Source organism: Diabrotica virgifera, chromosome 2 (assembly GCF_917563875.1).
Source record: "Diabrotica virgifera virgifera chromosome 2, PGI_DIABVI_V3a".
In the NCBI taxonomy this organism is placed as follows: domain Eukaryota; kingdom Metazoa; phylum Arthropoda; class Insecta; order Coleoptera; family Chrysomelidae; genus Diabrotica; species Diabrotica virgifera.
The window spans coordinates 220,231,017-220,257,357 of record NC_065444.1 but is presented as its reverse complement, the minus strand read 5'-3'; the positions used below and the strand labels follow the sequence as shown (position 1 = coordinate 220,257,357).

General features: G+C 33.6%; 1 protein-coding gene across 2 annotated transcripts in view; it reads right to left on the bottom strand.

The window, feature by feature from the left end:
* Positions 1-26,341, bottom strand: part of LOC114333923 (phospholipid-transporting ATPase ABCA3) — a 249,446-nt gene that overhangs the window by 126,976 nt on the left and 96,129 nt on the right. For both annotated transcript variants that reach the window (XM_050644213.1, XM_050644214.1), the window contains exons 4-6: positions 20,691-20,953; positions 14,901-15,141; positions 10,367-10,546 (exon numbers count right to left, since the gene is read on the bottom strand). In XM_050644213.1, the coding sequence (XP_050500170.1) occupies positions 10,367-10,546; positions 14,901-15,141; positions 20,691-20,953 (684 nt within the window). The remainder of the gene's footprint in view (positions 1-10,366; positions 10,547-14,900; positions 15,142-20,690; positions 20,954-26,341) is intronic.

Here is a 26,341-nt window from a genome sequence, read left to right as displayed (position 1 = left end):
AAATGCCACAAGCACATAGTTTCAGAACAACATTATTTTTTATGTTGTATTTTGTGTTAATATATTATTGTTTATATCCCAACAACGTTTAATTATTTATTAATACCTAAATCACTTAAATATTTTTCCAGAACAGTAGGTATATAAAATCAAAGTCAATAGCCGTTAGCATCTATGCATGTATAACCACTAAAAAAGCTAGCTGGTTTCAACACTCTGGTGTCCAAATCTGTTAGTATTTGTAAATGTACTGTTTTTACAAACCCTAACTGATTTCAACACCCTAGTGTCAACACACGCTAGCGTCTGTAAACGTACTGTTTTTCCAAACCCTAACTGGTTTCAACACCGTGGTGTCATCACGCGCTAGCATCTGTAAATGTACCGTTTCTCCAAACCCTAACTGATTTCAACACCCTGGTGTCTACACACGCAAGCATCTGTAAATATGCTACCGGGAGATAGAGGCATCTTTGGGTATTTCAATGACCTCGATCCAAAAGATCCTACATGAAGAACTGTGTGTTACGAAGTTGGTTTCCCGTTGGACCACTCATTTGCTCACAGAAGAGCAAAAAACGGATCGCGTCAAATGGCTCAAAATTGTAAACGCTAATTTAGATTATGTATATGCCGGTCTGTGCAAGTAACCAAAATCCCAACCTTTGTTATTTTTATTGCACTTATTACTCTTGTTGTTTTTTCGATGGCTCTTTCGCTCTGTGCATGACTGACGCGACACCTAGCGTCGTAACCTGACTTTTTGGCGACAATAATTTGAAGTTATCTTATGATAAATACATATTGTGAAGTTGCAAATTATTAATAATAAGTTTTTAAACGATATTTTCCAATTTATGTATAAAATGGATGTAGTATTAAGAACGTGGTTCTAAAAATTCACCACAATTTATATTTTCAACCCCAAACGGAACAAAAAGAGAAAAATCTATCCTCACTTTTAAACTAGGAGGAGTAATTCAAATTTGCCGCGCTATAACGCTTGTTTGTAATGGACATCCTAAGTCTTGACGTCACAAAATTGGTAGGAGCTTATATTTGACTCCAAACAATTTTTTTTATAAGGTTAAACACTCATAAGGAATTTTTCATTTATTGTTTACGTGGTTTGTGTGCCAAAATAAGACTTTTCATTTAGGTATTTAGTTAAAGAAACGTATCAGTTAAGAGATTTTTGTTCGATTTTGCCAGGTGAGCTAATTTAATGCAATGATAAGAACGTAAACAGTTTTTAGGTTATGTTTATTTTCAACCACTAAGGAATAAAAACCACCTGAGCAAAAACGAATCAAAATCTCTTAATTAACACGTTTCTTTAACGAAATACCTAAATGAAGTCTTATTTTGCCAGACAAAGCACATAAATGAAAAATTCCTTACGACAATTGAACGTTACAAACAAAATTGTTTGGAGTCAATATAAGCTCCTCCCAATTTTGTAACATCAGACTTAGGCTGTCCATTGGTCCAACCACAGGCAAGTTTTCTCCACTAAATTATAAAATGTTGACAATATTAACATTTATGAAATTTTTACATGATTGACTTTTAAATTTCTTAGGTTAATTAATTATATCGGAGATTTTTTGTGATTTCTGAGTTATTTCTATATTTTTTAGATTTTTAATCTGCATTTATATAAAAAACCGTTATTTTCAGAATTCTTTAGCAAATTGTTGTGTCTTAAAAATTGTCCGATACTGATTACTAATAGTCAACATATAGCCCGATCAAAGAACAATCCGACTTCAAAAAAAATAAAGGAAGGATGAAAATTTGGGAATAGGTAGTTGAAATTGTCTATTATTATATATAAGAAAAAGTTTACAATTCTACATCCCCTCCATTTTTCAAAAAAGAGGGGAATACCCCCCTTCCGAAGGTGAAAAATGTACATTCAATATAAGTCCTGAATTGGATAAAATGACTAATTCTAAGCAACTTTTGTTCTATAGAGTTTTTCCCCAAGTCAATATTTTTTCGAGTTATTTGCAAGTGAATTGTTCATTTTTAACGAAAAAACATGTTTTTGGACGGTTGAAAAAACGTAAGTATTTCAGCAAAAAAAAATATTTTTAGCAAAAATATAGCTTATAAAAAGCTGAAAAAAAAATGGTGTACGCTTGAGGTCTGTAGACCCAGTAGAAGCAGAGTTGTAGCTAATGAACAGTAGGTTCTTCTTCATAAAATTCCAAATCGAATATTTTAATGTGAAATAACCCAAAAACGGTGCACTTTTCGAGGAAATTCATTTCAACTTTTTTAAAGTGTTTAAAAAGGATTATTTTTGTTTTTTAAAAAAACTTGTAACATTAAAAGTAAGTGAGTTACGCTCAAAATATTGTTGGTCCCTTTTATTTTTTGGTAAAAAATCGCGAAAATCGCCCCCTAATTAGCATCACAAATAAATTTTATCATTACCACTTCACAAGTTGTTATGTATTATTTATATGATCTGTAAGTTTCATCGGTTCAAAGTGCTTATTTTTGAAAAAGCTGTAGTTAAAATGGCTTGAACGAGTAACTAATCACGAGTTTAGGCAAATTTTGAACAGCCATAGCATAATCAATTTTAGTATAACAAGAAAACAAAAAAGGAAAAATATTCAGAAAAGCAAAACGTACATTTTATTACTCTTTAAAATTTTTGGTATTACTAATAATTTTTATGGTCGCTGACCAGCGAATAGAACACACGTGTTTAGCTCGTATCTTAACTCGATTCTCGGGCAGATATAGCAATAAAACAATTGTGTTATACAAAAGTGCAGTGTAACTATAAACCAATATATGTAGGTACATAAATAAACAACCTAATTAGTTAACTAATTATACAGTGAAAAAATCGGAAAAAAGTAATTCCAACGATAAGGAATTAAATTCTTGTGTAAAGTGATAAAAACTTGTGTGATATCGAATATAAACAAAGCAGGTTTTTGCAGTAGGTGGAAACAAAACAATATTGTGAATGGTGTATTTCTACAGGAAAATAAAGCATATTAATAAACAGAATCAGCTGTAAGTAGAAAACTTTATTATAATATAATTAATTTTATTATAAACAGATAACCAGGGCCGGATTTTGATTTTGATTTTTACCTAGGAATAAAAGTGCTGGAAAATTAGTAACGGCTAGCGCGGGTGCGGGTGGGAATTTGAACTGTGAGTAGAGTTCTCCACGAAACTTCACCCGTGACGCATTGACTAATAACTCTAGCACGAAAAATAACTAGGAATTAAGAACAATGAGTTCAGATAGCGAATTAGATGATGAAATGAAAAGGAGAAGGGAAGAGGAGGAACATCCCAGCAAAAAATCAAAAATAACAGCTAGAACATCACAAAAAACAGATGAAGATAACATAAGTGGAATGGAACAAATGATGAAAATGATGAGGGAATTAGCAATGGATATAAAAGACATAAAAAAAGAACAATATAGATCTGGAGACGAAATCACACAACTAAAGAATGAAATTAAAGAACTGAAAGATCAACAAAGCGGCTACAAAGATGAAATAAAAAAGCTGCGAGAAACAAACGAAAAAGCTATAAAACAAATAGGTCAATTAGAAAAAGAAATTAGTATAGCAAATGAAAAAATAGAGAAATTGGAAAGAGAAAGAAAGAGAAAAAATGTAATAATACAAGGAATAAAAATTGATACAAATGATCAGAAAGTTTTACGAGGGGCTATGGAGAATTTTATGGAAAAAGAGCTACAAGTTTCAGTAGATGTAAATGGAGCAAGGAAAATAGGAGAAAATACTGTCATAGTGGAACTTAACAGCGTGAAAAACAAAATAGAAGTAATGAAAAATAAAAGTAAATTAAAAACCAAAAAGGACGAAAGAATCTATATTAATGATGATATGTCAAAAGAAGAAAGAATTATTCAGAAAGAAATTAGAAGCAAGGCTATGGTAGAGAGGCATAATGGAAAAAATGTAAAAATAGGATACCAGAAGCTAATCATTAATGGTGAAATATGGACATGGAATAACAACCAACAACAACTCATAAAAGAGAAAAATATACAACCAAAAAACTAGCAATACAACGAAAGCAGACTGAAATAACGGAGATGACATGGCAAAGTACAGGTACACGAAATAGACAAAATGTACAGATTATTAATGAAAAGCAGCCCATAAAAGAACATATATTAGTAGGAACATGGAATGTAAGAGGAACATACGAAGAAGGAAAACTGAAACACCTAGTAGATGAATGTAAAAAATATAAATTCGAAATAGTAGCACTACAAGAAACGAAACAACTAGGCCAAAACTCAATGGAAATAAATGACTATTTATTTTTCAATAGCGGAGGCGAAAATAGAATGTTAGGCACAGGATTTGTAGTAAACAAAAAGCTGAAAGATCTAATCGTTGACTTTAAACCAATTTCAGAGAGAATATGCATACTAAGAATAAGAGGAAAATACCAAAAAATAACATTTATAAACATACATGCACCGACTGAAGAGAAAAACATAGAGATAAAGGAAGACTTCTACAGTCAAATAGATACAGTATTCGAAAATATTCCCAAATACGATATAAAAATAGTACTAGGTGATGCTAATGCCAAAATAGGAAAAGAAGAAATATACACACCCACCATAGGAAAATATAGTCTGCATGAAACAACGAATGAAAATGGTCACCTCTTAATAGATTTTGCAAAAGAAAAAAACATGATCGTTATGAGCACGTACTTTCAACACAAAAGAATATATCAAGGAACATGGAGATCACCAGATGGAAAAACCATAAATCAAATAGATCATGTGCTCATCGAAAAAGACATGGAAAAATGTATAAAGAACATAAGAACATATAGAGGACCGGATGCAGACACAGATCACTTTATAGTCGGAATACAACTTAAACAGGTTATACCAGTTCTTAGAAATCAACAGAAAAAAAGGTACAAAGTAACTAAACCTATTAGACTACTGTCAGAAGAAGAACAAAGTAAATATGAAAGACTAGTCACTAGAGAACTGGAAAATATTGCAGAAAATGAAAACATCGAACAAAAATGGACGCAAATAAAAGTATGTATGACCAAAGCAGCGCAAGTCAGTAATAGAAATATAAAAGATGGATTCAAAGAATGGTTTGATGAAGAATGTAAAATAGAACTGGATGAAAGAAATAAGTTAAGACTCAAAATGATGCAAGTGAAAACACCAGAGATGGAGATACAATACAACGAACAAAGAAAACGAACTAAAAGAATCATAAGAGTAAAGAAAAGAAAGTACAACGAAGATAAATTGAAATGCATAGAAGAAAACTATAAAAATGGAGAAGTCAGGAACTTATATCAAGGAGTAAAAAATGAGAAAAAGGGGTTCCAAAGAAAACCTGTACACTACAAAAGCAAAAATGGAAGGAATTTAGTAAGCGACGAAGAAATACTGAGCAGATGGAGAGAATACTTCGAAGAGCTTCTAAATGAAATTCCCACAACAGAATATGCAGAAGAAGAAGAAGAAGGACCGAATGAAAATATTGATCAAGAAGAAATGCAGGAAAGACCGCCTAATGAAAAAGAAATAAAAGAAATAATAGAAAAACTAAAGAAAAACAAGAGCCCAGGTAAGGATGAAATAACAGCTGAAATGTTTAAATATGGAGGACCAGTACTAATTAAGCATTTGGAAAAGCTGATAAAAGAAATTTGGGAACAAGAACACATACCAAAAGAATGGACTGAAGCCACACTGTGTCCAATTCACAAAAAAGGCGACAAAAGTTTATGCCATAATTACAGGGGAGTAGCCCTACTAAACGTTGCATATAAAATACTTGCAGTACATATAAAAGACAAGATAACACAAAAGATAGATAATGACATAGGAGAATATCAATGTGGATTCAGAAGAGGACGCAGCACGGTGGATCAAATTTTCCTGCTGCGTGAGATACAAGCGGAAAGCTACGAATACGGAAAATCTACAATGGCCCTATTCATTGACTTTAAACAAGCTTTTGACAGAGTTAAGCGAAAAGAAATATACAAAGCACTATGTGAAATTGGAATTAGTAAAAAATTAATAAAGATGGTAAAAGTTACACTCAGAGAAACAGAGAACAGGGTTAAAATAAATGGAAAGGAAACAGATAAGTTTAGGGTCGGTGAAGGGGTACGACAAGGAGACCCACTGTCATCACTGTTGTTTAGTATCCTTCTTGAAATAGTCATCAGAGAAGCCGAAATTAACAGGACAGGACTTGTATACCAACGAAAACACCAATGCTTGGCATTCGCTGATGACATAGTAATGATAGCCAGAAGCAAACAAGAATTACAAGAAATACTAAAAAGACTAGAGGCGATAGGAAGAAAGAAAGGGATATACATAAACGAAGAAAAGACTAAATATATGGAATGGACAAAACGAGAATACACACAAGGACAATACCTGACAATAAACACAGAGGCAAAAATATATAAATTCGAGGAAGTAGAGAGATTCCAATATCTAGGAGCGACATTCACTAGGAGACCAAATATAAAAGAAGAAATCCAAGCGAGAATTATGGCTGGTAATCGTTGTATCTTTGCTCTAAACAACTTATTGAGAAATAAGAACATATCTAGAGGGGCTAAGATAAGAATATACAAGACAGTGATAAGACCTATAGTCTTGTATGCCAGTGAAACATGGACGATGAACAAATCCGAGCAAGTCATGCTTAAAGTATGGGAAAGAAAAGTCCTAAGAAAAATATTTGGCGGAAAGATATGGAATGGAATGTGGATAAGAAGACCAAATGTGGAATTGGAGAGGATGTATGGTGAACCAAACATAGTAGGGATCGTAAAATCACAAAGACTGAGATGGTTGGGACATATCCAAAGGATGCCAAACACGAGACTTCCCAAAAAAATACTAACGGGAGGAATAGGAGGAAAGAAGAAGAAAGGTAGACCGAAAACCAGATGGAAGAAAGATGTTGAAAAAGACATAGAAGAACTGAAAATCACAAATTGGAAAAATAAAGCAGCAAATAGGAGAGATTGGAAAGGAATAGTAAACCAAGCCATGGGCCTTCTAGGCCTGGAGAGCTAAACTATATATATATATAATAATTTTTAAGTTAATTCCATGAACAATTCCATTTTTTTTTCAAAATTAAAAAAAAATGTTTTATTTTAAACCCAATTTTTTTCAAAACTGAGCACTTTGAACCAATGAAACTTATAGATAATATAAACAATACATAAGTAAAGTAACTTGTGAAGCGGTTACGATTCATTTTATTTGGGAAGCTAATTAGGGGGTGATTTTCGCGATTTTTGTACCAAAAAATAAAAGGGACCAACAATATTTTGAGCGTAACTCACTTATTTTTAATGTTAGAAATTTTTTTAAAAAAGAAAAATAAACCTTTTTTAAACACTTTAAAAAAGTTGTAATGAATTTTCCTCGAAAAGTGCTCTGTTTTTTGGTTATTTCACATTGAAATATTCGATTTGGAATTTGACGAAGAAGAACCTACTTTTCATTAGCTACAACTCTGCTTATACTGGGTCTGCAGACCTCACGCGTACACCATTTTTCAATTTTTTATAAGCTATATTTTTACAAAGAATATTTTTTTCGCTAGAGTACTTACTTTTTGAGTTATCTGCGAAAAGCCGTCCATAAACATGTTTTTTTTTTGTTAAAAATGAACATATTCACTCGCAAATAACTCGAAAAGTATTGACTTAGTGAAAAAACTCTATATATCAAAAGTTGCTTAGAATTAGTCATTTTATCCAATTCCGGGCCTATTTTAAAAGTATATTTTTTCACTCACGAGAAAATATTTTTCACCCCGTATTTCCCAATTTTTGTAAAATGGAGAAGATGTAGAATTATAAACTTTTTCTTATACACTAAACGCCAAAATTAACGCACCACCTTAAAAATGGGACATTTTTGAAGTCACGTATTTTCTAAACCTGTCGTCCGATTTTAGTGATTTTTTTAGTATCTTATAGCTTTATTTTTCAAGAATATTGTTGTAAAATATTGTTGCTAAACATGTAAGTGTCATTGTATACCTAGTGTAAAAATGATAGTGTGTTTTTTCCTCAAAGTTCCAAACACCCTGTGGAATATTCTAGGGTATATAAAATATTGAAATTAAAACTAAACTTTATCCTTAGGCTTTCTTAACTTTTTGCTTTTTGATTCATTCGCTTATGTTGCGTAATAGAAAAGTTAGGTACTTTAACAACTAGTAACGTAATTCATCAATACAGGGTGTTTCTAAATAAGTGCGACAAACTTTAAGGGGTGATTCTGCATGAAAAATAATGACCGTTTGATTTATAAACATATGTCCGCAAATGCTTCGTTTCCGAGATACGGGATGTTGAATTTTTTCTTACAAACTGGCGATTTATTTACTGCTCTAAAACCAGTTGCGATATGCAAATGAAACTTGGTAGGTTTTAACCCTCTAGCAGGCAAAACTGAAATAATAGAGATAGAAAGTTGGGAATTTTTCTCTAGGCAATTATTGGTAAAAGAAACTAAAAAAAAGCAATAAAACAGGTAAAAAAGTTGGTTTCAGTAATAATATATTTTTTATTATATAGGCAAGCGTTCTTCAAAGAACGCTTCACTTTGTCAAACATTTTTTTCAACTGTTTTTTTCTGTAATCAAACTAATAATCCCGTTCTAAAATAAAAAAACAAAAATAAGTTCACTATTTTTTTTTTCTTGAACCGGCAAGCGTTCTTCAAAGAACGCTTCACTTTATCAAACATTATTTACAACTGTTTTTTTCTGTAATCCAACTAGTAATTTTTATTGATAAAAGACATTTATGTTACTTACTAAAAAAATTCCCAAGTCGATTGGATATTCAGAATACAAATTATATTTGATACAACACGTGGTCGTTTCGACAAATAATTATCGATGCGTCTACACTGCCTTTTTGAACAATATTGAAAGCAGCGTGCAAACCAAATTTTGGATTGCATTAATCTTTTCAGCAAATGTTAAACACCTGTTGACGGACGGAACGACACAGGTTTAAACGATAATAATATTCAGGTATAGGTTTTTCAGATTTCCAAAGACGAGTTCTTTAAAGAACGCTTGCCGGTTAGAGGGTTAAGAGGTGGTGATCGCGTATTTTTTGGCTTACAATTAAACATTTTATATTCACCACTGGCGTGCATACGGGGATTATGACCGGGTAATATGGCCCGTATGCACGCCAATGGTGAATATAAAATTCTTAATTGTAGCCAAAAAATTCGTAATAACTACCTCTTAAAACCTACCAAATTTCATTTGCATATCTCAACTGGTTTTAGAGCAGTAAATAAATCGCCAGTTTATAAGAAAAAATTCAACATCCCGTATCTCGGAAACGAAGCATTTGCGGACATATGTTTATAAATCAAACGGTCATTATTTTTCATGCAGAATTACCCCTTAAAGTTTGTCGCACTTATTTTGAAACACCCTGTATTGATGAATTACGTTACTAGTTGTTACAGTACCTAACTTTTCTATTACGCAACATAAGCGAATAAATCAAAAAGTAAAATGTTAAGAAAGCCTAAGGCTATAGTTGAGTTTTAATTTAAATATTTTATAGACGCTAGAATATTCCACAGGGTGTTCCGAACTTTGAGGAAAAAACACACTATCATTGTTACACACAGTATACAATGACACTTAGATGTTTAGCAACAATATTATTACAATAAGATTCTTAAAGAATAAAGCTATAACATACTAAAAAAATCACTAAAATCGGACAACAGGTTTAGAAAATACGAGACTTCAAAAATGTCCCATTTTTAAGGTGGTGCGTTAATTTTGGCGCTTAGTGTATAATAATAGACAATTTCAACTACCTATTTCCAAATTTTTATCCTTCCCTTATTTTTTGGACATTTTCGTAAAATTTAGTGTTCCCTGATCGGGCTAATAGTCAACCAAAAAAGAAGATGAATCTGGTGATCTTTATAGTAACATTATTTGGTATGAATCAGTCTTGAGGTTATTCCTCCTAGTTTAAATCTGTTCTCTAATTTATTTGTCACTATTGGAGATCTATAGAAATTACGCTTACTTTTTTGGCTATTATTAGCATAATTAAATACTTAGGCAACATTTATTCAGCATTTTTTATCAAATTTGTTATACAAAAAATGACACTGATATTACAAAGAACGCCAAAATTGTCACATTTCGCCGCTACGGACGCTGGCATCGTTTCGTGTATCCCCACCATGGTCACGCACGGAGCGAATACTAATCTATTTTTAACTAAATAATAATTTAAATTATAAAATATAACACGTAAATCTTACCTCTTTCTTCAAATACAGAAATGATGGAATATCCGTAATGAAGGGACATATTTGGTAGTAGGTTTAACAGAACGTTGGATAACCAAGACAATTTGTTTGCTTCGTCTAGTCCACATGCGTATTTTGGTATGAAAAATGATAAAATCCATACGAGAATTCCTGCGACTAATGCAATTGTGGCTGAAAATAACAATTTGAATTATAATCGATTCGCTGAGCTGAGAATCATTATATGAAATCATTATCAGAAACATACAACATAAAAATGCCTACTACTATTTTTAATGGCTGAAATAAACCTACAGGTTAGTACTTTTTAATTTAAAAAGGAAGAATATATCATAAATAATGGGAGTATGTATATGTATATACTAAAACCAAGGAAATTAAACTAATTGAAGTCGTAAGTGACAAATTTTTTAAAACCTTTGCTTATTTGTCCGCCATTTGCATTTATGGCAGAACATGCATTATCTATAGTTCATACCAAAGCCTTCTCACAGTGCGTCATAGTTGATCAAATTCTCTCTAACGCATTAAGTTGCAAGTGACAGAGAAAGACGTACATCCGTGATTATTATACATAGAACTCAGAAAATTATGTATTCTTTGACGGGTAGTTGCGTACTTTCACAATGTCAAGGGGTAAAATTACAATTATGTATTGTCATTCTAGGGGCCGGTATTTTCTGTCCCGATTAAACCCCGGTTAGGGCAAGGCCCCATTAGTCCGTTGGGCTGCGTTGCGTTGCGACGTCGCAACGGAACAACGCAGGGGCGAGGCCCCATTAGTGCGTTGCGTTGCGACGTCGCAACGGAACAACGCATTGTATACCACACCTGCCTTGCGATGACACTGCCATCGAAGAACACCCTTGTCCGTCGATCCGTTGAAACATCGCAACTTTTCGACGCGACGCAACGCAATGCATTGATGGGGCCTCGTCCCGATGCGTTGTTCCGTTGAGACGTCGCAACGCAACGCAGCGGAGCGCACTAATGGGGCCTCGCTCTTAGATGAATTTTGTCAGGTAAAATTCATCCAACCGGGGTTTAATCGGGACAGAAAGTACCGGCCCTATACTAAATACAATCAAGATGCAGTAAAAATAAACAAACCAAGACTCGTTAAATGCTTCTAGGAGAACTCCCGAATCATAATTTACAATGTATATACATTGTAAATCCCAAATCGTGATTTCCAAAGTTTATACATTGTAAATTAAGATTCGGGAGTGCTCTTAGTAGCGTTTAACGTGTCTTGGTTTATTTCCACTGCATCTTGATTGTAAATTTAGCATAGGTTAGTTTAGTAAAATTATATTTTATATTTATTTATTTTTTCATTAACATATTTTAAATTATTATTTAGGCCAATATGTGCCTCTATAAATATTTATTTTATATAAATATAAATATCTGCTTCTTCTTTCTCTTTTTATTAGCGTACATACTTAAATATAAATATTCTGGCAATAGGGAACTTGCACATTTTTTTATTGCATAATAATGTTCAGTTTTGTATAAAAATGAGATTTACAAAATTTCACGCTTCAAAAACTCATAATAACTTAGAAGTACAAATTTAAAGACTTCTTTATCTTAAAATAGTTCAAACGACCCGTGACGTCACAGAGTTTAACTATGTGGTTCTGTTTATGGTTATATTTACGTATATTCTTCTTCTTTAGTTTATTGGCCTCCACCTACTTGGGTATTTGGCCAGCTCGTCGTCGGGGAATAAAGGAAAAATATTTATATTCTAATGACATTTATCGTATGTCGTTGTAATAATATATACCAGTTTGTTGAGATTGGAGTTTGATACAGTTTTTGAAGGAAAGGATAGAAGGTTTACTATTGAAAATAAAACCATTTTGTAAAAGTACAAATTTTCTATGAATAAATCAAACGATCAAAAACACTTAACGTCACATAACTGTATTTTTTACTGACGTTTATAATGTCTAATTTAAAATTATATACACAATTGGTGTAGAATGTAAACATACAACCCCGTGATGTCACGACGCGTTTTGGGGTGGCTGGTATAAGTTGAATTTTTAGTCGTCTTTAGGGGCCAAACGAAAGACAAACAAAACTTTTTTATCTTTGATACAAGTTCTAAATTATGTTCTGTTGTGATTTATGCCATTTTTTTCGAATTTAAAATTTTATGCAAGTTCCCTATTGTCAGGTTTAAGTAAAATGTCATGCACTGATTCGCGACATTCTTAAAAGTTACATGACGTCAACATTAATTATTACGCATTGAAAGAAGGGTTTGGTTTGAATTATGCATGTTGTTTTTTATTATTAATATTGTTATTCGCCGTGTTTATTTATTTAATAATTTTGTACTGTATTCACAAATTTTACTATGTTAAAGGACTACGCATTGTGGTGAAAAAAATAATTGATTTAAAAAAATGTCGATTTCGTGCAATGTTTAACACAGTAAATATAAAAATAAACATTTTATATTTACTGTTTTATTTTAAATTAATAATTTTAACTTAATAAGAACACTTAACTAGTGTTCTAAAAAAATAGTAATGTAAGTTATCTCTAGATAGCAAATACTTACAAAAAAAAAAGAATGTGTGTACTTTGTACGCACGTAAGAAGTTATACTTCTATTATATGATTTCAACGAAATCAATATACTTTAAGCAGTTTCTCTACTACTTTCCAAAAATTTTTATTAAAACAATACCAAAAATTAAAAAAATAAAAGAATAAAAAACACACAAACACATTGAAAAATGCCACAAATGATTTCTGAACAATAATTGTTGCCAAAAATTTTAATGAAATACGTATTTTCTGAAAAAATTATATAATAATATACTTACAATCATAAAATCTATAAAAAAAAATAAAAAAAAAATGATATAACTTGCATTGGGCTTGAACCTACTTCCCGTGTATCCCGCCGTACGAGAGTCGAAGCGATTTCAAACTGCACCATCTTCGCGTATACGTAATGTGGGAATATACACAAACTGAACAACTTTTTGACATTTTACAAATAAAACAACAAGTAAAATACAAGAATATATAGAGTAAGAAAACGATACATTAGATGAAAATTTGTAGAAAGTTTGTTCGTAATCAGATTATTGTAAATTAAAGCATTGCCTACTAGGGGTATAGCATAGCAAGTACTAGGTAAGTACATTATTTTTTTACATTTTCCAAATAGGTATGAAGATAATTTTTTATTGGAATACAACTGAAACATTTAGAATTACGTACCTGTGGCTTTTCAAAACTATTTAAAGGTCACTATAATTATAAATTTGATTTTATTTCTGTCCTCACAACAATAAAAACTAATATATTATACAACATTTTTGTTTACCGATAACCTCCATATTGAACAATTATTGACAGATCATTTCAACACCCAATCAGAGCCCGTATAAAAACTAATACCAAACTGTCGATGTGCGCATGCACGCAGATCAATATAAATTCACCCTAAATCTCAATCGCGCCTAAAGAAGTATAACTTCAACAAACTTTATTGTTACCAAATATTATTAGATTAGTGAATCAAACAGCAATAAATTTTAAATTATAATATAAGGTTGCACAACTTAAGTGTGTATTCATCCTTAAGTCAGTATTTCATGGGTTTCCAGAGTATTATCAGCCAGAACAAAAAAAAAATGAGGAAGACAAGATGTCCAAAAAAGAAGAGAAGAATCCAGACTTTCAATACTTCGGTAAAAAGTGAAGATGTTGATACTGACTTCTTCTCTCAAGCTTGTTCTCTCGAGCTTGTCTACCGCTGTATCGTGTGCTTGCATCCTTCTTATTTCTTCGTTACGCACTCTGTCCAATCGGGAGATTCAATCACTTCTACGTATGTAGTCCATTTCCACAGCATTGATCCTTCTTCTGGACTCCACTGTTAATGTCCAGACTTTACTTCCATACATTAGCACCGATTCCACAAATGACTTCCCTATTCTTAATTTTGTAGTTCAGGATATATTTTTATCCCACCACCTATTACCTTCCTACTTTGTTCAACTCGCTTTTGGATTTCTTTGTTTCCGAGACATTCTCTGCTTATTACAGCTCCCAGATATTTGAATTCTTCAACCTGTGTTCTCTTTATTAGTATTTCAAAGTTGGCTTCAGAATTCACAACTAGATATTCTGTTTTTTTCTATACTTATATTTAATTCTCATTTTCTGTAGGCTGAATAAAGACGGGTTAACATAAATTCCATGTCATACGAATCTTGTGCCACTACTGCTTGATCGTCAGCAAAGTGGATGTTAAACAGGCAGTTATCTTCGATCATGTTTCCCATTGGTCCACAACTTCTTTTCCGTTCTTTTAAAGCGACTTCCAAGTATATGTCAAATAGCAACGGTGACAATCTACACCCTTGCTTCAGTCCTTTTTCAATTTTTATTCCTTCAGATAGTTGTGTGCGAATCTTGACATATCCTACATAATTGCTGTATAATAATTTGATAATTATTACATATTGTAAGAATGATATAGTATACTTACGTCGGCTGAAAAACGAACTGATGGCAAAACAAAATGCTACTGCAGCCATACAATACAATATTAGAAACACGAATAGTATTCCGCCGTTGGCAAATTCTACAAGTGGAGAGTCAGACCCAAACATTGGTACTTTCATAAAAATAGATATCACACTAACGGCGAAAAACATCGGTATCATGGCATAAATAAACCAGCCAAACCATAACATCCAGGATTTCATTCCTACCATTTTCATTAGTTCCTGCAATATAAAAAATCTATTAGTATCTATAATTAATTTACTTTATTCCTATTGCCTAAAATGCTAACAACTACTTTTGTCTAAATCTAGGTAATTTCTGCCAACGAGCTCTTAAATTGTCATATGCATCTATTCTTCTTAACGTGCCCTATTAAATCCCCTTGACGTTGGCGATTAACATGGCGAAACTGTCTCTGTCCCGAGCGATTCTAAATAGGTGTTCTGCTTTCTTTATCCCTGTCCACTCCCGGATATTCTTCAACCAAGAGGCCTGCTTTCTACCAATTCCTCTGCGTCCTTCGATTTTACCATCTTTATATATTTGATGTTATCAAGCAGCTCGCGGGCAGCATTTGCTCTCTTAAGGACTGCCACATTTGTCAGCATAGCCGTCCATGGTATTTTCAGTGTACGTCTGTGCAACCACATTTCAAAGGCCTCCAAACGATTTTTGGTGGATATTTTTAATGTCCATGCTTCGACACCATACAAGAGGACTGACCAAATGTAACATTTATTAATCATGCGCTTTCGAAGTTGAAGTTGAAAGTTATCATTACAGAAGAATGACCTCATTTTTAAAAATGTCGTGCGGGCTATCTCGATTCTACATTTTATCGCTTTATCTGGATCTAGTTGTTCAGTAATATGGCAACCAAGATATTTAAAACTGGGTACTCCTTGAATTATATGACCATCAACATATAACCGTGAATATTGATGGGCCAAACGGCTAAATAATACCATGTATTTTGTTTTTGAACAGGTTTGGAAGAGGCCAAACTCTCTTCCTACTGTGTCAATGGCATTTAAAAGGTGTTGCAATGCATTCATATCATCACTTAAAATAATTGTATCGTCTGTATATCTGATTGTATTTATCAGAATTCCATTAACTTTTACACCACATTCCAAAATATGGAGCGCTTCCTTAAATATTATATCTGAATATAAATTGAATAACAGTGGGGACAGTATACAACCCTGTCTGACACCTCTTTGTATTTTGCATATTTCTGTTGATTTTCCATTTAAGCAAGCTGTCGCTGCTTGACGCCAGTATAATTTTTCTATGATTCGTACACCTTGACTATCAACTCCTTTATCCTTTAATATTTTAATTAATTTGTGATGTACTCGATCAAAGGCCTTCTCATAGTCAATAAATACAGCAAAGAAGTCTTTCCTTTGATCTCGGCATTTCTGCAATAATACATTTAGTGCAAAGAGTGCATCCCGGGTTCCTAGTCCATTTCTGAAGCCAAATTGTGTTTCATCCTGGTCTTCTTCACATTTATCTCTCATTCTACTGTGGATGATACGTAGAGTATACAGTGATGAGCGCGCTAATAACCGGCAAAATAGCACAAAAGATGGAAAACGTGTATTACGTTGAGAGATAAAAAGAAATAAAACTAGTCTAGTTGGGAAATTTAGCGATATTAACCAATAAATTTACATTATATTGACTGTTTCCAATCTTTACACGGATCAGAGGAGTATGTCAACTAAAACTGTCACTGTGACAACGGTAGTTGCCAAACTCGTGCGATACGTCTAAAGGTGGGAAACAATCAATATAATGTAAATTTATGGGTTAATGTCGCTAAATTTTCCAACTCGATTAGTTTCATTTCTTTTTATCTCACAACTTAATACGTTTTCCATCTTTTGTGCTATTTTGCCGGTTATTAGCTCGCTCACCATTGTATATAGATGCATATCATTAGAGTGATATGCATCTATATAATAAGCAAATACATATATTACGTAATGCTGTATTGTTGGTAGGTGACTAAGGACTATAAATCTGGGAAAGATCCTTTTTCACGTGACATCTGCAATTCATCAACATTATCACCAAGCCTCCCAACATCCACTGCTGAACATAGGAATCTCGCATGCTTTCCCACAGTTAGATTTTGTACCATCTGAATCCAATTTGTAGTCACTCTTTTTATGTCACCGGTCCATCTTATCGGGGGTGGACCTCGGTTTCTGTTGCTTGTATTTGGGGTATCCATTCCAAAATTCTTCTCGTGAACCGATCATTAACTGCATGATCTGCCCAGTTAATCTTTCAGTAACGTCTGCTACTCATTATTATTTACCCCTAACATTATTATCTCCATTGCTCTCTCCGCAACTTTACTCACTGTTGTTCTTGTGTGTGTTAGGGTTTCTGCACCATAAATCATCACTGGCAGAATTAAATATTTCGTTTTATACATATTGTAATATTTGAGTTAAAAATCCTTCATCTTTCCAAATGCAGCCCAAGCTAGGTTTACTGTTCTCTTCAGCTCGATTGTTTGGTTCTCTCGACTTCTGATCAAATGGCCCAAATACTTGTAGGAGTCAACTGGCTCGATGTCCCTATCTTTAACTGAGATATTTTTGCTGTAGACTAAATTGTTTTTAAAAAAATGATTTTGACAGTATTGAGATCTTCAGAGTATTATCTGTGTGTTCAAAACTGTCCGCAATGATAACGATGTCATCTGCAAAGTTTATTTATTATTTAACAATTTGCCATCTATATTAATGCACTTCTCTTCCCAATCTATTGTTTTTCCGGCGCATTCTAGCATAGTTGTAAACGATTTAGGAGACATGTCTCTTTGTCGAACGCCTCTTTCAGTACGAAAGGTCCCAGTATCCCCATTAAGTCTTAAGGCACGTAATCATTACGTTGGTGCTCCGTGTAACTGCTCCACATAGTGGATACGTTGGCGCTCCCCTTCCGGTGCAGTAGTGCGCAATCCGCCTCGGTGCTCCAATCGTTGTCGGTTTATATGTAGAGGTGCACATGCCGTATCCATTGGAGCAGTTACACGGAGCACCAACGCAATGGATACGTGCCTTTACATAAGCTGTAGCATGCTCATAGATGTATCTGATGACTGATATGTATGGGTAGTCTATTCTACATGGTGTTATAGCATGGAGCATTTCACTTTGGTTGACGGTATTAAATGCTTTTTGAAAGATGACAAAGACAAGTATCAGGCGTCTATTATATCCAATAGTATTTTCTTTTTTAATTGACGAGTTGATGGCTTGCAAATGATCGTTTTTTCGGTATCCAGCTCTAAATCCTGCTTGCTCGCAAGATTGATAGAAGTCTAGTTTAGGTGTCAACCTATTCATCATCATCAACCCGTACTCGTCCACTGCTGGACATAGGTCTCCATCGGCTCTGTCCATCTTTCTCTGTTTTGTGCGGCTTGCATCCAGATGCGGACAATACGCTTCAGATCGTCAGCCCATCTGGTTGGTGGTCGTCCTCTGCTCCGTAGTGCTTCTTCTCGTGGCCTCCACTCGACAATACCTTTTGTCCATCGGTTGTCTGACAATCTGGCGACGTGTCCTGCCCAATTCCACTTGAGCGACGCGATTCTTTCGACGGCCTCCGTTGTTTTTGTTCTACGACGTATTTCTTCGTTTGGGATTCGATCCCTCAGGGAGACACCCAACATCTAGCGCTCCATAGCCCTCTGAGTTATGCGAATCTTGTTCACTACCTTTTTTGTGAGTGTTAATGTTTCCGCTCCATAAGTGAGTACAGGCAATACACACTGGTCAAATATTTTCCTTTTCAGGCATATGGGTAAGTCCGATTTAAATACATAGCTCAGTTTACCAAACGCTGCCCAGGCTAATCCTACGCGACGTGGGAGCTCGCACGTCTGGTTATCTCTTCCCAACCGAATTTCATGTCCCAAGTACTTATAAGATACAGTCTGCTCAATATCCATTCCATCAACGACAATATTACGATTTAGCACCAGATTAGTCATTATTTGCGTCTTTTGATATTAATCTTTAGTCCGACCTCTAAGGAAGCCTGATATAACTTGTTCAACATTATTATTGCATCATCCATACGATCGACTATAAGGACGATGTCATCTGCGAATCTCAAATGACTGAGCTTCTCTCCATTTATATTGATACCATATTCGTTCAGATCTGCCTTCATTAAAAGTGTGTTCTAAAAGGGTTGTGAACAGCTTTGAGATTGCCGTACTCGCTGCATACAGAATTTATTAATTTGTTGATCAGAGAGTCTCACGCTAGCAGTTGCATTGTGGTAGATATGTTTTATCATGTTAGTGTAGCGATGGTCTATTCGGCATTCTGTCAATGCTTTTAACATTTTCTGCTGGTTTATGGTATCTAACGCTTTCTCGTACTCCACGAATATCAGTGCCAATGGTTTGTTGTATCCCGCCGACTTCTCTATCAAGTTTTTTATTACCAGTAAGTGGTCGTTAGTGCTACATCCGGATATAAACCCAGCTTGTTCTCTAGGCTGATAGAAGTCTAACTTAGCCTCCAGTCTTTTTTGATAATTTTTGTGAAAAGTTTATTTATGTGAAGGGAAAGGACACTGCATGAGAAAATTTTATAGTCAAACCACTAACGTACTGTGGAAAATGTACTGTAACATTATGTAAAAAGTGTTTTATACAATATCAATAGTTTTTATTAGATGTAAATTAAAATTTTAATTCTCGTAACTCTTTAGCCTTCGGATGACAAAGGGGGGCAAATTTTGACCCCAATGTATTTTTTATTGAACAAATTCAGAAATATTTTCAATTTTAAACTCATTATTTTTTTTAACTTTAATATCATTCTAGATACCCTCATATTTTGTAAAAAAAAAATTCCCTATGTTTTACGAAAACAAAATATTTTCTGAATTTGGGGTCAAAGACGATCTTCCTTTGCATTCCATGTCCCAATTTTATATTAAGTAAATACCGTTTATTATGTGGAATTGTTTGTAAGAAACATTATAATATCTGATAACATTATCTGATAGCAGACTGATAGGACGGTAATTTTTTAGATCTGTTATGTCACCTTTCTTGTGCAATAAAACAATGACTGCATTGTTCCATTGGGAAGGGGTTTTTCCTTGGTAAATGTATTCGGTGAAAAGTTTGGCCAAAACCTGAATAATTTTATTTCCACCTTGTTTGATTGCCTGGATCACTACTCCGTCATCGCCAGGGGATTTATTATTTTTCATTTCTGAAAGTGTCTTTTTAACTTCGTATGGTGTTACTTCTGGCATTAATTCTGATCCCTGGTCAACCTATTAGTAAGCTTCATAAACAACTTAAAAATAAATGTCAGATAACAAGCTAAGAGCTTTATAGTTTTGTGCCTGACTATTATAACAGCTTTATTTCACTGAGACGGTGTAACTTCTTTTAAAAGGTATGTTATATAATTGTGCCAATGGTTTTAATACTGTCTTTCCTTCTGCTTTAACTGCCTCAATAACAATTTGGTCACGATTAGCTCCTTTATTGTTTTGCATTTGATTTAATGACTTTGAGTCTTCTTCAAATTATTATTTCTGGAATGTCTTCTGAACCCATATTTTCTTTTCTCAACGTTGTCATCTTTTTCTCTATATAACTATATTAATCAACTTCTGTTGTTTGTATCTTGCAACATTTTATTAAAAATATGAAAATTTAAAAAAGGAGTAAAGAATGCTAACATTGAACTAGTTTCTACAAATGTCTCACCTTTGTTCCTGAATGTTTCTCTTCAACAACTCTCTTAAGTACCGCTGGACATAAAAATATAAAACTAAACAATGTGATCAGCGGCAAAAATTCCAAAAACAATGTTGTTATAGCAGAGTCTACTTTATGGGGAGGGTATGGAAACTCTTGTATTTGTATGGAGTAAGTGTCCTCTATATTGCTACTTCTCAAATTTTCCTCCAAGAATGACATGTCGAGGGCTAGTTGAATTTTCAAAAAATCTTCATCCCGATAAACATACTCTGAAATATATAAAAAATAGAAATTAATAAGAGTACCTATTACATCAGACTAAGAATTCGAATTCTTTTTGTAATTATTTACGTTAGTTCTAATAGCACCAAGGTATGTAATCTATTATGTTAGATAAAATGTTTGTAAATACATATTAAGTGTAAATATAACTTTAAAATTATTAAAAAATCAATGTTCTACTTCATTGGATTTAAGAGCATACAGATACTTTGAAGACGACAATATATTGTAGATCAGAATAAAATCAACCAATAAGTAACTACATGTTCTTCAATTGAACATGTTTGAAAAGAATTCGGTGAAGATGTTAACATGAGATCATACAAAACAGAAAAATGGACGGACTAATAACATCGGAAACAAAAAAACAGGCTCAGTAAACCTGGGATAATTCGACCATTTTTTCTCAGGTGTTTTTAAGAGATGGATATAAGACACAATAACCTATGAAATACACGACAAAACAGTTAATATGGTTTGGCCATGTACAAAGAATGCCCTCTACCAGAGGCATCAATTAAATTATAGAATAGGAACCAGGTGGAAGAAGAAAACGCACGCAAAACCCTGAAGTTAGAGAAGCAGAGTAGACGAAGATTTGCGAACATGTCCGGAAATATGGAGATTGTAGGAGGTCGGATATCAGAAGACATATAACCTCTTCAACACTGAAGATATGGCCGCTTTAATTAAAGCATGGAGGACTATGGCTCAAAAGATGATATATAGCTTTTCTTTACGAAGTATAGCGGCGGCTCAACGATCTCTCTCTCAGTATTTAAAATTTAGAATAGTTCAAATTGGATTAATTCCATTCTTTTTTAGTTTACTAATAATAAGTATTTGTAGTAGTGATTTTTACCATATCTACTGCGTGATGTTTTTCTTGGCATTTCCACACTAGCATAGATCCTTGCCTTAGTCTAGACCCCCTTCAGTTCGAAATCGCTCTTGTTAATTTCTCTTGCACAGTATAAGTTTGCAAAAAATTTTGCCTGAAATACACAGGTATATTCTCCTAGTGGCATAGAAATATTTAAATTTCCATCACTGCTGAAAATTCCTGCACCCGTCCCTTCTACAGTTTTAGACCCGTCTATACAGGGTGATTAATTAAGAATGTCCAATCTTTGAGATGTAGATTCTAGACCTCAAAATATTAAGATTTAACCCAAATCATTTAAATAAAATGTGGCTCGTTACTGAGTTACAGGGTGTTTCATTTAAAAATTTAATAACTATTTTTACCCAGGGCTTTAAAACTATTTGACATATCCTTGTCATACTTGGCAGAAAATATAGGTACTGTACATCCTACTAAATTATGATAAATAAACTTTTCTGGCTACTACCAGAGGCGTACGACAGGGGAAAGTGAATGGTTGATCCTTCCCAAATTCTACGCCACTGGCGAAATTGCTATTTTAGCAGAATATTTCGATTTTCCAATACTTTCTATGCATAGTAATATACTCTTCATTCGTAACGTTAAAGTCATTAGTTTTCGTGATATTTGAAGTTGAAAATGAAACGGCATAGCTATTTTGTTTAATGTATTGTGCTCTTTCATTTTTAACTTTAAATATCTCGAAAACTAATTATTTTATCGGTACGGATGAAGAGTATATTATTTGCATAGAAAGTATTGGAGAATCGAAAAATTACAATAAAATAGTAATTCCGACAGTGGCGTAGAATGTGGGAAGGGTCAACCATTCATTTTCCCCTGTCGTACGCCTCTGGTACTAGCCAGAAAATTTTATTTAACATATTTTAGTAGGTTATACAGTATCTACACTATCTGCTAAGTATGATAAGGATATGTCAAATACTTTTAAAATACTGGATACAAATAGTATATATTTATGTAATAGGGATGTTTGATTTAAAAATTTAAAAATTATTTGTACCCAGTACTTACTTTAAAAGTATTTGAAATTGCTGTATCATACTTGCCAAAAAGTGTAAGTACTGCACACCTTACTAATTTATGTTAAATAAACGTTTCTGGCTATTACCAGAGGCGTACAGGGAAAATGAATGGTTGAACCTTCCCAAATTCTACGCCACTGATGGAATTGCCATTTCAGCATAATTTTTAGATTCTCCAATACTTTCTATGCAAATAATATACTCGTCATTCGTATCGATAAAATCATTAGCTTTCGAGATATTTGAAGTTAAAAATGAAGGGGCACAATACATTAATCAAAATAACTGTAAAGTTTCATTTTCAACTTCAAATATCTCGAAAACTAATGACCTTAACGAATGAAGAGTATATTATTTACATAGAAAGTATTGGAAAATAGAAATATGTATTCTACCTTATCGGCGTCGGTCCTTGTGTTCAGAAATTTTTTATACTTCTCTCTTTTATTTTTAATCTCTTGTTCTATTTCTTCGTCCCACCAATACGGAGTTTTTCTGTGGTTTTTTATTTGGAGTCCGAGGGCCTCTGTTGCTGCTTCCTGAAGACATGTTTTTATATAATGATAATGCTCTTCATTGCTGGTAAATTGCATGGTTTCTAACTTTTTATCTAGTCTGCTCCTGTATAAATCCCTCACGCTTTCTTGTTCTAAGCTGTTTAGGTTGTATTTCTTTTCTGTTAATTTTTCTATTTCCGCTGCAGCTTCTTTTAAATTTCTTGCTCTATCTACTCCTATTGTGAGCTTTGTTTTTAATAGATGGTGGTCACTGCCGCAAGGGTAAACCATGCACTGTCCCCTGTCGTACGCCTATGGTAATAGCCAGAAACGTTTGTTTATAATAATTTAGTAGGGTGTACGGCAACTACACTTTCTGCAAAATATGACAAGGATATGTCAAATAGTTTTAAAGTACAGTGGAACCTCGATAACTCGGATTAATCGGGACCGCGGCCGATCCGGGTTATCGAAAATCCGGGTTAGCCGGAGAGCATTGTAAAAATTAATAAAATACGGTATACTTATAAATAAAGTCCGTTATAATTAAAATAACATGAAATATATATGCACAGTACACATCTAACTTACCTATTATAGTTGTATATTGTATAGAGTAGAGTATAGTTAGACACAATAGACAGTATATGTAGATAGAGTATTGTTCATTTCTAGATAAAAAAAACTCAGTCAGTTTCGGTTGTGTCAATTTCGTCTGCCATCGGAACGATGTTATGTTATTTAAGAATAGTGACTCTTTCATTGTTTAAAGTTTAAAAGACCATTGTTCTAAAAATAATTTTTTAAAAGACAGTTGAACATAAATATAGGAATAAAAGGTGCCTGTTGTTTGCGATAGCCCGATAATGGATAATGATCGTCGGTCTGCCGCCGCTGCCGCCGTGTGCCATGAGTCATTTTTACCGTATGGTTCAAATTACACAAATGCCCATTATCTCTCAAATATTATGTTATGGTCCAAGCCAAGTTTTATCAATGAAACTCGATATTTTTAAGACATTCCAGAAGCGGCTAGAGATAAAATGTTTTAACATAATACATACATTTTTATTGTTGAAATGTTTGTCTGATGAAAATCGATCCGGGTTAGCCGGAATTCCGGGTTATCGGGGGCCGACTTATCGAGGTTCCACTGTACTGGGTAAAAATGGTTATTAAATTTTTAAATAGAACTCAGTAATGATGCACATTTTATATAAGTGATTTGGGTTAAATCTTAATATTTTGAGGTCTAGAATCTACAACTCAGAGATTGGACATTCTTAATGAATCACCCTGTATATCAAGTGTAACCGTACAGCCTGGGTCAAGTGTTTCCTCTGGTTCTTCCCTATCGTGAATAAATGTCCACTTGAAAAGGCACTTTGGGCCTCTATGTGTGTGTCATATGGCCTGAAATCATCATTAATTCGGTATCTCTGATTTCATTTTTTGTAATGTTACTATGACCGTAAGTTGTTCAGATTTTCTCGCAGTCTATAATATCCCATTCTCGGCTCCCCATAATATAGCTAAGTGTAAAGAAAACAGTTCCAGTAAGGCTTCATTGCTGCCGTTGGTGTTCCCTTCAGAGTTCGCCAGCTTTCTGAGGCATCGCCCAAGGCGGTGCACTTTTTCCCATGAACGGTGGATCCCCTGGGCCCGATAGTGTGACACCTCGTGTAACATTATGCTCGAAATCCTTCACGGATTAAAATAAAATAACGAACTTCGTATGTACCTATGATTCGTATCTTTAAGATAGCAGTACACTTAAGTGTAATGCAGTGTGTATTTCCATTTAAAACAATCAGAGCTGATCAAAATTTTAAATTAATTTGTCTAGATCTTATGCCACTCCATAATATGTTATATGGACGAATATAAAATATAAACAAACACTTTGTTATCTATATTATCGATTATTGATATTGCTATCTAAAATTAGGTTAATAAAACTTGCAACACTGTTTGTTTTCTTTGTAAATAAACAAACACTAAAAATAGGTGTTTGGTCCTAGCTTATTTTTAGAAAGCAAACAAAAAGCATTTATTATAAGATTCTCGATAACGGTTTGGATAGTTAAAGTTACTATTTTAGTCCATGTTGTGAGGCCACTCCCTTAGGAAAAAATTTCTGATTCCGTTTCTTTGCGGATTCCTGTTCAAAAATGTCCACTTTAAACAAATCAGAAGGGTACCGGTCGAAATTTTTGGGTAAGATTTTTTTAAAAGATCACCTTTTTGCTCAGGAAATATTTTTTTTGCATTTTTTGGACCATTTTAAACAAAAAAGCTCTCTTTTCATTTTTCTCAAAAGTTAATAGTTTTCGAGTTGTAATTCAAATCTAAAAAATGCAATAATAGGCATTTTTGGGGTTTGAAAACTCATATGTAAATTATTATTTTTGAGGTTGTCAAAGGCCTAAATTGAAGATTAAACATTCAATATCAAGATTCTGACAAGTAATCGGGACTTATTTCAATTCAGACCGTTGTTTTTAATTGTTAATTATGTGCGTCCACTCGGCTTTTAATTTTTGAAATTTGTTTTTACCTTCTACTACTGACGTGGTGCGGTGGTGCCCGCATGGCCCCCGACTACATTCAAATTACGCCCAATTTTGTTATTTTTCGGTCCTTTTCCTAAACGAAAAGAAGTAAATACGTGGCCTAAGTGTCCTTTATTTGCTTTCTTCTATATTCGTCGTCTCTTGTGCTTATATATTGTAAAAGCCGGACATACGGGATGCAGCCAGAAAGCAGTTTCTTAAGAGGAAACAGTAGCGATCAACAGGTAGCGAAAACGCGTTCCAACATTGCGGCTGTAATTTTGAATATTTTTTCGAGATATTTGGCACACGTATTCGTAATATAATAAAGCATGGCGGTACAGAGTCCAATTTGAAAAATATATTAATATGTGGAAATTACTCTGTAATTAAA